This window comes from Hesperophylax consimilis, chromosome 6 (genome assembly GCF_061612785.1).
Source record: "Hesperophylax consimilis isolate HC1 chromosome 6, BYU_Hcon_1.0, whole genome shotgun sequence".
NCBI classification, from domain to species: Eukaryota; Metazoa; Arthropoda; class Insecta; order Trichoptera; family Limnephilidae; genus Hesperophylax; species Hesperophylax consimilis.
Window position 1 is genome coordinate 32,313,516 of NC_142841.1, and position 14,042 is coordinate 32,327,557.

At 34.2% G+C, this 14,042-nt stretch overlaps 1 protein-coding gene across 10 annotated transcripts in view; it reads left to right on the plus strand.

Moving 5' to 3' along the window:
• LOC149423210 (uncharacterized) overlaps positions 1 to 14,042 on the plus strand; it is a 205,508-nt gene that overhangs the window by 98,439 nt on the left and 93,027 nt on the right. For 8 of the 10 annotated variants that reach the window (XR_016302279.1, XM_089632574.1, XM_089632580.1 and 5 more), the window contains 2 exons: positions 11,765 to 11,933; positions 13,390 to 13,495. Coding sequence is in view for 9 of the 10 variants with exons in the window: in XM_089632574.1 (XP_089488700.1) it covers positions 11,765 to 11,933; positions 13,390 to 13,495 (275 nt within the window). In the remaining variant the exon portion in view is untranslated. The remainder of the gene's footprint in view (positions 1 to 11,764; positions 11,934 to 13,389; positions 13,496 to 14,042) is intronic. The other 2 variants (XM_089632576.1, XM_089632577.1) reach the window with 1 other exon arrangement.

The following is a 14,042-nucleotide window of genomic DNA, read 5'->3' on the forward strand; positions in this document are numbered from 1 at the left end:
AGACATTCAAAATGAATTAATAGAGTTGATCGGTGAAAAAATAAAGTCAGAAATCATATCTCGCGCAAAGAAATCAAAATATTATTCTATTATAGCTGACTGTACTCCGGACATTAGTCATGTAGAACAACTTTCACTGACAATACGATTTGTTGATTTATCATCAGATGACGATAAAGTATCAGTAAAAGAGCATTTCATAGAATTTATACCTGTAAATGAGTCGACTGGTGAAAAACTGACTGAAGTTATTATTGATGTTTTAAATAAACACGGACTGGAATTGAACGACTGTAGGGGTCAGGGTTATGACAACGGAGCGAATATGAAAGGGAAAAATATTGGGGTTCAAAGGAGGATTCTGGACATAAATCCCTTAGCTGTTTATGTACCTGGTGGTTGTCATAGCTACAATCTCGTACTATGCGATGCCGCTAAGTCATCCGTAAAATCAGTCACTTTGTTTGGGGTACTTCAGAGGTTGTTCACATTGTTTTCAGCTTCTGTTCATCGATGGAAAATTCTAACCGATCATTTGGGATTATATACTATAAAAAAGCTCAGTGACACACGTTGGGAAGCAAGAATAAACAGTGTTAAAGCAGTCCGTTATCAAATTAGTGCCATCCATGACGCTTTAATTACTTTGGCTATTGAAACTCAGAAAACTGATGTTCAAGTCTCTCATGAGGCTACTACTCTAGCCGAACAGTTAAAAGATTTCAGCTTCATAGTTTCGTTGGTTGTTTGGTATGATATACTTTTTCAAATTAATGTCGTTAGTAAATCTCTACAATCAACAGATATGGATATCAGTAAATGTACAGAAATGTTGAAAAAATGCTGCACTTTCTTGGAAGAATATAGAAATACTGGCTTTAAAAGCGTCATTTTAACTGCGAAGGGATTGGCTGAAGAAATAGAAATTGAACCTGTGTTTAGAGTCACAACAAGAATTCGATTTGTTAAGCGTCAAGCTGGTGAAACTGCCCACGACGAGCCTATAACTTCTCCAGAAAAAAATTGAGGGTGAATTTTTCAACTCTCTCTTGGACACTACATTAATTTCAGTTAATGAAAGATTTGAATAGTTAAATGAGTACTCGGAATCTTGGTCTTTTTTTTACAATATAAAACAGATTCCGGAAAAACCCGACATTGTCAAACTCTGTGGTAATCTCCAATTGAAATTAACTGTAGACTCTAAATCTGATATAGATGGTTGTATGTTGTGTGATGAACTCGTAAGCCTGAAATCTTTTTTGCCTAATCAGAATATGGTTACCCCTGTTTATGTTTTAAATTTTATCAAAGATCGCAACCTACAAGAACTGTATCCAAATGTGTGGATAGTATTGCGTAAATTATTGACTATACCTGTAACGGTTGCTAGTGGGGAGAGGAGTTTTTCTAAGCTTAAGCTGATTAAAACCTATCTGCGATCGACAATATCACAATCTAGATTGACAAACTTGGCAACTTTGTCAATCGAAAATGAAATTGATGAAAATATCGATTTTGATAGCCTTATAAAAGAGTTCGCCGATAGAAAGGCTAGAAAAGTGAAGTTTTTTTAAAATAAATAGTTTTTTTTTTAATAAACGGTTATTCCATTATACCCATTGCCTTTTTTCGTATGGAATTGAATTGCAGTTAGGGGGCGCCGTAAAAATCTCGCCCAGGGCGCTGATAGTACTAAAACCGGCCCTGCATGTAACATTGTCACAATTGTTAATCGAACGAAAACTTTATACCATAAAACATAAGGATTGGGGAAACAATGTCACTACGTACACAAGTATCTTTATTATTTCAAGAAAAAAATGTCACAACAAACTTTAGTGTTGTTATTGCTCCAAAATCATAAAAATGAATTGTCACAATTACCTTTGTGGTGTTGTAGCTCCAGGAGACTGCTACTCGTGCGGGGTGCCGCGCGCAACTAACCAATCAAACGTTGTTTCTCCCAGTGGAGGTTAGATTTGCACCAAAACCATAACGACATAACTGCCCTCACGCGGAAATTATACGCACTATACAAGCGACGATGACACACCAAGTAAAGAGGTACATTAGTTATTTTTTCTCATACTCAGATCAATTTTGACAAAACTTGCATAAGTGACAGTTTAGCACCGGAGGTGCGATATGTGAAACCACACAAGAGTCCCAACTGCTCCCAACCGTCTGGAGCCAGTGATACTATGACATCCCCAATTGGGGTATGTTGGGAGGCTGAAGGTAGTGGGGTGGGAGATGGGGAAGACGAAGGTGGAGAAGTACCTGGCTATTCAGATCTGGTAACCAAATACGGTCAAAGTCGTTTCAATTCTGAATGGTGGTCTTATACAAGGTCGATACTAAAAGTATCTTCCACTCTGGAACGTGCCGCAAATTTACTATATATTATTTTAAATGACTAAATTGTGAAATAACACAAATTAATAAAGTAGAATTTACTTGCGCACGCCGGAATTTGAACCCACAACTTGCAGCTTGCTCCGTGAGCCTTACCTACCTCATGACCAAATTGACTTATACATTAATGTTTGTGGTTCTATAACAAAGTTATTCTATAGTATATAGATTGGCAATATTAAAAAAGATGTGTAGCGATGCTACGAGAATTTTCTAGAAATCTCGCCAGTAAAAAATGCATTGTAGCGGGAACACTATAGTCGCAATGCGAGTGTTCGACGTCCTACCAACAGTTATGAAATGTTCTCGAATGCACCAACTTCGTTCAAAATAGTCGTATGATAAGTTATTTTTAAATCTCTTAAGTGTCAAAAATGCCGTCGCAAGTCTCGAACGCGCCACCTTTATCGTCCCAAAATTAACTTCTTCAATCACAGCAACCCGTACACTGAAGAGATCAACTTATGGAAGTGCCTTGTAGACGAGTCTGTTGCAAAAGCAAAATTGCGCGAAATTGATCAAACGTTTTCAAATATCGAATGTTTTTCTCGAATAGATAATTAATTTCATCTGAGCGCAGCAGTCGAAAGGTATTTACAATATAAACATACATTTGTTTTAGACCACATTAATTTAATTACACTCAACCGGTTTCGGAAGAACTCTTCCTTCATCAGGAGAATATTAAACCTTACTTAAGACCCCGCATTCCCAATTTTTATTTATACCGATTTATAAATAAGTTTTTAAGTTACAAAAAAAAAGTTATTTTTGAAAATAATATCCATACATTTGTTATGCTGAAACGTTAATTATATTAAATTCCCTCTATAGAAAAAAATCGCAAAGTAAGCTCCAAAATTTATATTATATTATTAACACGTTTTTTCTGTTATTAAATATGTTATCGGCATGAAAAAAATCATAGTGTATCTTTAAATGCAACTAAACATTTGTCGAGAGATTTTTGCTCTATTTCAAACGAGTCGTTTTTAATTATTTTTTTAATTATTAACGTTTCTTTTATATTAGCGTGCTCCCTCTAACATTCGTATTTAGATATATCTCCCTTTCAAACCATCTTTACCACAGGGCCTTAGATACGCTATACTGACATCTAATATATATAAATTTCTAGGTGTTAGAGTGGGAGGTACACAAAGGGAAAGGGGTAATCAGGAGATTTCTGGGAAGAGCAGAGCGGTTTACTAGAAATATGTCGTAAATATTTCTCTCAGTATCGCCCTGGTGTAAAACCACTATTCAGAATTGAATAGTGATAATATATTGGTATTTTACTATAATATTATCAGAAATCCATTTAATTCATTCGTTATGGGCCTACAATCCCGTTTTTACCGGATTACCAATAATTTGAAGAGATTTTTAATAAATTAGCAATATTCATTTTTCTCCGTGTAGTTTCAGGTGTACCAAATAAAAATGCATTAGTGGAAATGATTTAAAGTTTTTTATACATGATTTTATCAATTAATTGTGTGGAGTCTAACCATTATTTACAAATACGAATGGTCTTTAGTTGGATCAGGTTTCAATATATTACACTTCTATTGATTTTGTGTTCACTGTTCAAATGATCTCGTCTTATTCATCTCCCAGACGGCTGATTGGACTATTATCTGGCAATCTACACTCGCGCGCGAAGTCGCGCCGTGAATTCACGCCGTGAATATACGCCGCGATCCGCGCGTGAACTGTGTCCATCCACACTCGCAAAGCTTCAGTCTTGTTCGCCGCAAACCCTTTGTCGCGGGCCAAAAAACCGACAAAAATCGGGGAATGGCGCGAAGCGCGAATGCGAAGATTGCGAAGGCGTGAACAAGATCCACACTCGCGTTTCGCGGCCTTCGCGGCCGTTCGCGCCGCGAGTGTAGAGCGCGCTTTAGGTCTTCTGCGACACAGCGAGACGGAGATTGATTTTAACTAATTGACTCAAATTATTGGTGAACCTTGTTTGATGAGATGAAAATTTAAACAGGTACCAACTAATTCAATCTATTTATTTGCAGAATTGTGAAAATTTTGACATTCCTACTGGGGAATTCCCATTTTAGGACAGTCAAATTTACAATCTTAGTTCATATTACATATTATTATGTCCGGGGATAAAGTGTACTAACTTCAGGAGGTGATTCTCCGTGATGGTAGAAGTAAAAAAAAAATAACTTTTTTGTTTTACTCCTCTGAGATTTTATGATTTTAGATGTTATGTCTCTTTACTTGCAGATTTCTGTGTTGGGAACTCTTTGATAAAGTAAAAGGTTCTTTTAATATAATTGTGTTTATTTACGTAACAATTAATAAGTCTGAATTTAGCCACACTGTTCATTACCCGAGGGTTGGTAATTCTTTGTTACTGGCAGCTTGTTGTCTGTCAATAATATCCCACAGGCAATTGTTACACTCTAGCGACATCTGTCGGACTCTGGAGTAAGCTTTGTGCCATATGACTAGTGCCATATATCGCTTGAATACCCAACTTATTACCATACATCACAATATTTATGGGTGTAGAGGAAGGTTGGGAGAGCTAGGTTATTCAGATCCGGTTACTAAAATCAGTAGTTCGCGGTTAAACAAAACAGATAAAACAAACATAACCATAACGTTCAAACAAAATTCAGAAAAAAAAGTTTGGTTAGTTATTCCTGTAATACGTCATATATATTAATAATAATAATGCTATTTGGATAATTTGTATAGCGCCGTTTTTGCAAACAATCTTCTAGAGGGCGCTGTACAAATAAATATAAAATATCATTAATATAACTGACTTACAGCATATAACTGAGTGACAATGACGTTCATATTTACATAATAGAGTCAAGTAAAATGTTTAAGTTGGAGTCATTAATTATATTTAAAAATACATGTTTTGGGTTATCTGGATTTATATGTAGAAAAGTATAGAATATAGTCTATCTAAGTAGGTACTCGTACACATACCCTGAGTGAATGAAATGAAATTAATCACCAATATTTACCCCATAAAGATGATTCATCGCTCAACATTAACCCCTCAGGCCTCTGGCATATTCTGTCAGAAGTTCGTAGTATTTCCGCTTTGCAATAAAATCCAAATAAATGCAATATTTCTGAATGTATCCAAAAACTAAAAACTGTTTTTAAAAGGCGATGAAATATAATTTAAAATTTTATTATTACAAATTAACATATAATTTTTAAATATAAAAATTTTGAATTCAAACATTAAAAAATCACTTTTTTGTAAGTAAAATTACCTACTGATAACGAAAATAAATACACTCATTTTATTAGACAAATATATTAAAATATTATTGTCACCACACTTTTTTGTCGTTTCATACAAAAATAATGAATATAAAATTCACGATGTTTCACTTTTTTTTAAATCGTGGTCGCAACTTTTGGTTCATAAAGGTGTACATTTTAATTCTTCTGTGGCTAATTTATAGATTTGAATATAAAGCGCGAGGTTTTCTCTTTCTAACACAGTTTAGATCATATTTTTCACAATGACAATAAGGAAGACACAACGATTTCTATGAAACTATATAAGTTGTTCCCAAAAGCGAACAGATTAGCCGTGAGCGGTTTATTTATGCATTAGCCTGAGGGACAGAATGAGATGTTAGGCTCCCACTGACATTGTCCATTGGTAGGAAGATCAGTAGCACTTTGACATTGTAATGATACGTTATTTTAAGCATTGTCCAACCTTCGATAGGATTTACACATGACGGAGATAATTTAGTCATAATTGAAAGACAGGAAAATGTAATTTCAAATGTATTTCACCGTCTATTCGTTTATCAAAATGTAAATTGAATTTTGATAATAATAATAATGAACACTAATACTCAGAAATACTACACAATGCATCGATTCCGTTATATTCCAACCAAACAAATCACATTACAGGGAGAACCTGACATTCCACACAGTTTTTTATTTATTTTTTATTTCATCTCTGGTCGCTGATTATAAGTCATTAACGGGTCCATTGATGCTGGGTCCGCATGGTCTGATCGTGTGAGATTTTTTCAGTTGGGCTTTGCCTTTACAATTCAGCAGCGTCACACGATATAATGAAGTGGCCTAACGGAAGATAAACGTGTAAACATTATGTAGGTAGTATAGAGTATTACAAATTACAACACGAACATCGAAAACGATTGCGTACAAAAATCATATTGATCAATAGATATTTGACGGCCTCCGTGGTCGAGTGGTAAGGCTCTCGACTAGCATGCTGGAGGGCGTGGTTTCAAATTCCGACGTGCGCAAGTAAATTTTATTTGATTAATTTGTCTTATTTAACAATGTATTCATTATAAATAATATATAGGATAAGAGGACTGTATATAAAAAACAGGATTGACCAGATACGGAATACACAAACAAATTTATGGACGGACAAAATGCAAAGCGGTCGAGTTAAAACAGGACTTCGCTAAGGTCAGTCAATTAGCTGAAGTCCGGCGCTGCCCGGGCTTTACGAAGTGTTTTTCGAAATCAGTAGTTAGATGACAGTTATTTTCCTAGAAATGTCTTGAATTAATTGAATTAAATTCTGCTTTAAGGGGTGGAAAAAGTTGATGGGGGTGGGATGTTTAAATCTCAAGTAGCCAGTGACCTTCTCCTTTTTTGAAGGTAAAATGTGCAAAATTTCATTAATCTAGGAATAAAACTATAGATTTATTTTTTAAAAAAAAACAGCCAGCTGTACCTCTGGAGAACACGCACAAAATCCTCTTGCTTTAAAAAACAATAAAATTGGTATCGCTCTAATAACATCGTTAACTATAAACATGAAAAGAAAAATACAAAATTTTTGGACGCGCGGCCTACTGTTAACAGAAGTACTAGTATTAACTACTGATTTGATTATTGTTATTTTTGCTACGATATGTATATCTTCTTGTTCATATCAGATCATTATTATGTGAATTTTACTGCATTTCCTTGCAAAAAACTATAATACCATGAAGTTATCTTTAGTTTATACTGCAACGGTAACTTTAATCGTATTTTATCATGCGGAATAATCAAGTAATATTATTATATTTATGGCCTATTGTACATAGACTTCTTAGATAATGATAGTTGAGTAGTAGGAACTAGGAGCCCGCATGTACATTGCACATCGCAGATTGGATCATGTTATAAGTAACAACGCAACCTTATGAGACTATCAGCATGTCTACATAATAAATTATTTTTATTATATCCATGCACTTACCCATAGATACTTCAATGATTATATTATGGTTTATGCAGGTACGCCTACAAGAAAATTCATAGCCATAATATTTCAGGTACCTAATATCAAAACGAAGCAAGAAAGTGCTTGAAGAAGCTAAAAGAAGCATGAAAGTGTTCGAAGAAGCTAAAAAAAATCAAGAAAGTGCTTGAAGAAGCTTAAAAAAAAGAAAGTGTTCGAAGAAGCTAAGAGAAGAAAGAAATTGTTTGAAGAAGCTAAAAAAGCAAGAAAGTGCTTCAAGAAGATTAAAGAATCAAGAAAGTACTATAAGAAGCTAAAAGAAGCAAGAAAGTGCTTGAAGAAGCTAAAAGAAGAAAGAAAGCGCTCTAAGAAACTAAAAAAAGCATGAGAGTGCTCTAAGATGCTAAAAGGAGCAAAAAAGCAATAAAATGAGCAAATATGAGAATGAAGGATCTTGAAGGGGTACACGGAGAAAAAATGACTTATATTGAATATTGCTAATTTATTAAGAATTTCTTTAAATTATTCGTAATCAGGTTAAAACGGGATTGCAGGCCCTTAAGGAATGAATTGATAGGTTTCCTAATAATCTTTTAGTAAAATACGAATATATTATCACGATGTCGGAAAACGTGTTCATGAAAATTCTAATATTTTTGCATATCGTAAGTGTATGTTATCAATGCAAATACAGGTGCATGAACACAAGTTCCGATGTATTAGGAATTTACTTTAAAAATATCAGGAAACGGCATGCAATCCCGTTTTAACCCTACCAATAATTCGAAGAGATTTTTAATAAATTAGCCATACTACTCATTTTTCTCCGTGTAACTAGAAGCAACAAGGGCATATAGAGCTAGACTCAACTTGAATACCCTAAAAGAATAAGAAAAAACTAGAATAAGCTAAAAGAACAAGGAGAAGCAAGAAAAAGCTAGAATAAGCTAAAAGAACAGGAAAAGGCAAGAAAAAGCTAGAATAAGCTAAAAGAACAAGAAGAGGCAAGATAAAGTTAAAATAAGTTAAAACAATAAGAAGAGGCAAGCAAATTCTAGAATAAGCTAAAACAAGAAGATGCAATAAAAAGCTAGAATAAACTAAAACAATAAGAAGGGCAAGCAAATGCTAGAATAAGCTAAAAGAACAGGAAAAGGCAAGAAAAAGCTACAATAAGCTAAAAAACAAAGAAGAGGCAGGAAAAATCTATAACAAGCTGAAAGAACAGGAAAAGGCAAGAAAAAGCTATAATAAGCTAAAAGAACAGGAAAAGGCAAGAAAAAGCTACAATAAGCTAAAAAACAAAGAAGAGGCAGGAAAAATCTACAACAAGCTGAAAGAACAGGAAAAGGCAAGAAAAAGCTAGAATAAGCTAAAAGAACAAGAAAGGCAAGAAAAAGCTAGAATAAGCTAAAAGAACAGGAAAAGGCAAGAAAAAGCTACAATAAGCTTAAAAACAAGTAGAGGCAAAGAAAAAGCTATAAGTAATAAGTTAAAACAATAAGAAGAGGCAAGCAAATGCTAGAATAAGCTAAAAACAAGACGAGGCAATAAAAAGCTAGAATAAGCTAAAACAACAGGAAAAGGCAAGAAAAGGCTAGAATAAGCTAAAAGAACATGAAAAGGCAAGAAAAAGCTACAAAAAGCTAAAAGAACAGGAAAAGGCAAGAAAAAGCTACAATAAGCTAAAAAAAACAAAAAGTGGCAAGAAATAGCTATAATAAGCTAAAACTATAAGAAGAGGCAAGCAAATGCTAGAATAAGCTAAAAAACAAGAAGATGCAAGAACAAGCTAGAATAAGCTAAAACAATGAGAAGGGCAAGCAAATGCTAGAATAAGCTAAATGAACAAGTGATATACAAAGACCAAAACAAAACAAAAGGAAACAAATATGAAGCAGAGGAAAAACAACTGACTCTAAATTGCTGCTGATTATACCGACTGATTTAACTAAAACCTCCTTCTCATCCTCTGATAATGTACTCCGATTCGTAACAACTCAGTGCTCCCTGGTGCACTGGTCGCACCAGAATAGGCAACAGAACTTGGCTGGGATGGTACATTCATATAGTATCCCGTCTCAACTTGATTTAAATGAAAAATCGAGTAGGTACTTCACTTCTAAACTAAATCATCAAACGAATAAAATAATATTAATGAAATGCAATCCATCGAAACGCGCAATAAACAATTTTAATTTATTTATTATATCATTTGTTTCGCTGTGTCTTCTAAATTTACCTGTGTTATTGTATTGAATAATTTATAACACCGCGTGACGAATGATTCACGTATGACTTATTCACCGTCATTAGTCATGTAGGAAAGGGGAATCCCCTTCAAGTTAAATATTCAGAGGGAAGTTAATTAGAAAAGTTCCTAACTACTGAATGTTATACGGTAAATCTCAATGTTTAAGGGGTTTAGAATTAACCTGCTGGAAGAGAAATTACCAACCTCATTTAAACTTCAACAATGCTACAACGTACTTCCCAACCTCCCTTCTTCTCCCATTACTTTAAACCGTCACAACTTACCCAATTGGGGATGCCTGGTCCCACTGGTTTCGGGCAGTTGGTAAGATTACCTCTTCCTTCTTCAGTCTTCCCCAAATGGGGATGACATAGTTCCACTAGCCTCGGACAATTTGAGTGGAACTCTTGTCACAAAAATCTTTAATTTAGTAAAATCTTTAAGTAGTAAAATTTGAAACAATAATTTAAATTACGTCCATTATCTACAGTGGTGTAATAATTTTTAGTTATTTTATATTTCATGAATACAATGAATTTAAATTTTACACTAATACAATAAAGACTGAACGTGATAAAAGAAGCATTTATGCCACGAGGCTATACATATTTGCAATCTCCTTCCCTATAGCCTGAAAAGGGTGAATTAAATAAATATACAAAATTTAAAAAAATTAAAAAAAAAACTCTTCAAAATCTTGAGATAAATGATAAAAAGTATGATTTAAGATAAGATATTATGTATGTATTGTTGTTATATTTTTATCTTAAATTAGTATTGTTGTAATGTAAGGCTTTGGATTATGTGGTGACAAATGACAATTCAAAACACCTTTAAAATGTAATGTAACGACATGAAAAGTGATGAAACAAAAACTAGGTTAAATAGGTCACATAATTTAGTTTTTTTTCATCGCTTTTATTGATTTTATATCACTTTTTAAGTGTGTTTTGAATTAGCATTGTGTTGAGTTATCGTGTATCCGAATTATGTAATAAGAAAGCGAAATATGTCTTGAATCATAATTAATACAAATTAACTGAAACTGATTACTCTAGTAAACAGACTTAGCATAATTATATTATAAACTCATGCAAAATATTTTATATGTTCGATGATTTAAATCTGAAAAATCTAATACAAGGTTATAGATTCAGAATTATTCGATGGTTCCGAGGTACCGTAACTCCTATTTTTTTCACTTCCTTTCCTGTCTAATTAAGGAAAAAATACAAAATTCTCTCTAGCTTAAATTTAGTAATCATAATTCAATTTTGAAATAAATTATAGATATAATATCATATATAATTCTGAACCATTAATCTATATAAATAAAAATGTTAATGTTCGTATGCTCAAAATCTTAAATCTCTGAAAGTTCTCCACGGATTGCTTTGAAACTTTGATCCAACGTTGCATTCGAATACGCGTGTGTTTTTATATACCTACATTATATACAGAGTGGAACAAAAGTAATCATCCTATCGGAAAACGCTATAACTTTTGCAAATAGCGCCAAATGTCAATTCGGTTTTGACATTTGTGAAGTAAACAAACGCAGAATACAAATTGACATAGATATAAATCGGTTTACTCCGCAAGAACGCGGAATAAGAAGCAGTACTAAAGTTTATCTACTCGATACTTGATATGCTATGAACGAAGGGTTAAGCCTTTAGAAAAAAACTATAATTGTGGAACCACTGAGAAATTGACTGCGATTGGATCAGAAACAAGAGAATTTAAAGTACTTGTAGTTCCTGATTTCGCCGCCTTCATGCACTTGGCGTTAAATATCATGCTGTTATATTATATAATTTTGGTCCTTCGAGCCGGATACTTATTTAACATTTTCTTTGTTCCAGGGTCAATCAGATTCGAAGGGGGCGCGCAGCAAGCGCGGGGCCGGGGGCGGAGGCTCAGGGGGCCGCGGGGCCTCCATGTCCTTCGGCTTCCGGGGCCGCAAGGGGGGCGCCAAAGGGGCCAGCGTGGCGCCCGAGGCACCCAAGATCCCGGACAAGAACGGTAATGGAGGTAAAACATGCTGCGTGAATGGAAAAGTAACTCACCTTAACAAAAAATACTATCTAACCTAACCTTAGTCACATAAACCGTACCTAACTGTAGGTACAGAATACAAAACAGTGGTATAATATTATTCGTACAGAAGAAGTTTAGCACTTCAAAGACACAAAGTGTTTTTATTTTCAAATATTTTTCTTTCAAGGTTAAATTATTGCTGTTCTCCTAATTGAAAGCTCAGTTATACAGAGGTTATAACTTGTAGGTAAAATCTATTTGCGTTGTAGGTTTAATGGAAAATGTGGGTTTTACCAACTGAGCAATGAGCTGTAAGCCAATGTATTATCTGCTTTTATTTAAAAAATTGAATTTTTATAGCTAGGTGCATGACATTATGATATATTTCTGCGAGACTTTCCAACCAGAACTAACTCCTTACATTATTGTCGATATGTTTTTCATGATCTTTTCTTGGGGGGAGGTTTTCTATACAACAACCAATCTCCGTCATAATATTTATGATTTATGCGGTTCGGAATTTTTTGGATCTGGGATTTTATAGATTTTTCTAACAAGCAAAATCAGGTATTTCGTAGGCGTCTAGCAAATGTACGTAGACCTCTGGATTTTGCATCAAAATATTTCGGGGAAACCAAACTTATGTAATTAGTGCTATGGTATTTGTGAATGTTGCCTGTCTAACATAAAGACGCATCGTCAAATTCTGTAGAAGAGGAATATAATATATTCTTTGATTTTTCACAGCTAGTCGTTTAATATTTTATTTTTTACCTTCCCCGATCGACCAATCTCTGAAAAAATGCTTTGATATGGTTGGTTACCAAAATTGCTCGATTTCTGAAAATACACTAACGGTTGGTTTCCAAGATCGACCTTTTTTCTAAATTTGCTTACGACATTGTTTCCAAGATCCACCAATCTCTAGTAAAATGCTCGTGGTGTGGTTGGTTTCCAAGATCGACAAACCTCTGAATAAATTTATGGTATTTTTACAATCAATGTGTTGGTATAACTAAATGGAACGTGTGATATTGCACTAACCTCCACTTACCGAAATAATTTTTTTTATTATTATGATTTCATTGGTTTCCAAGACTGATCAATCTCTGATAATATGTTTTTGATGTGGTTTAAAACTATGTGGTATCCAAGGTTTATAAAACTCTGATGGCTTACTAATGGTGTGGTTGGTTTCCAAGATCGGCCAATCTCTGATAATATGATTAGTTTCCAAGACAGGTGAATCTTTGATGGCATGCTAACGTTTTGGTTGGTTTCCAAGAACGGCCAATCTCTGATAATATGATTAGTTTCCAAGACAGGTGAATCTCTGATGGCATGCTAAGATTTGGGTTGGTTTCCAAGAACGGCCAATCTCTAATAATATTGTTAGTTTCCAAGACTGATATCTAATGGCGTGCTAATGGTGTGGTTGGTTTGTTTGCAGGGTCGACAGAAGAGTTATTCACGGGCAGCCCCGTCATGTCGGGCCGCTCAACACCGCTGGCCCGGCCCCGCAAGGAGGCGGCTGGCCAGCCCTTGCGCACCAACAGGTCTATACCATATATTATTATAACGCATACATTCATCACTTCATAAGTGTTGTTGGCGGAAGGTTACTAAAAACATGCTACCTAACCTAACATTTCCATGTTTCGAATTAAGATGGGATTGGACGGCCAAATAAAAAGTGTCATTTTTTTTCTTTAATTTTTCACCCTTCAAGGAGGGAAGGTGATTTTTTATGTTAATTTTATTAATTATTTATTTATTAATTTAATAACGCCTTTTTAAGGCCTTTTAAATTTAAAAGGGTAAATATGATAATTGTATGGAAGATTATGTCATATTGCTTGGAAATATTAAAAAATATATACCTGCTAATTAAAAAACTTTACCACCTTTACTGAAGTTATTGTGGTATCTTCAATAATCTTAGCATCATGTCAATAAAATTAAACAGCTCTATTTTAAAACAATTCCTTCACATTTATAAAAACAAAACACAAGAAATGACAATGAACACGCCTGTTAGAAAAGCTAGATCTCAGGGTCAAAAACCCATTTTTTTATTTTTTATAGTGATTACCTCACAAGAGT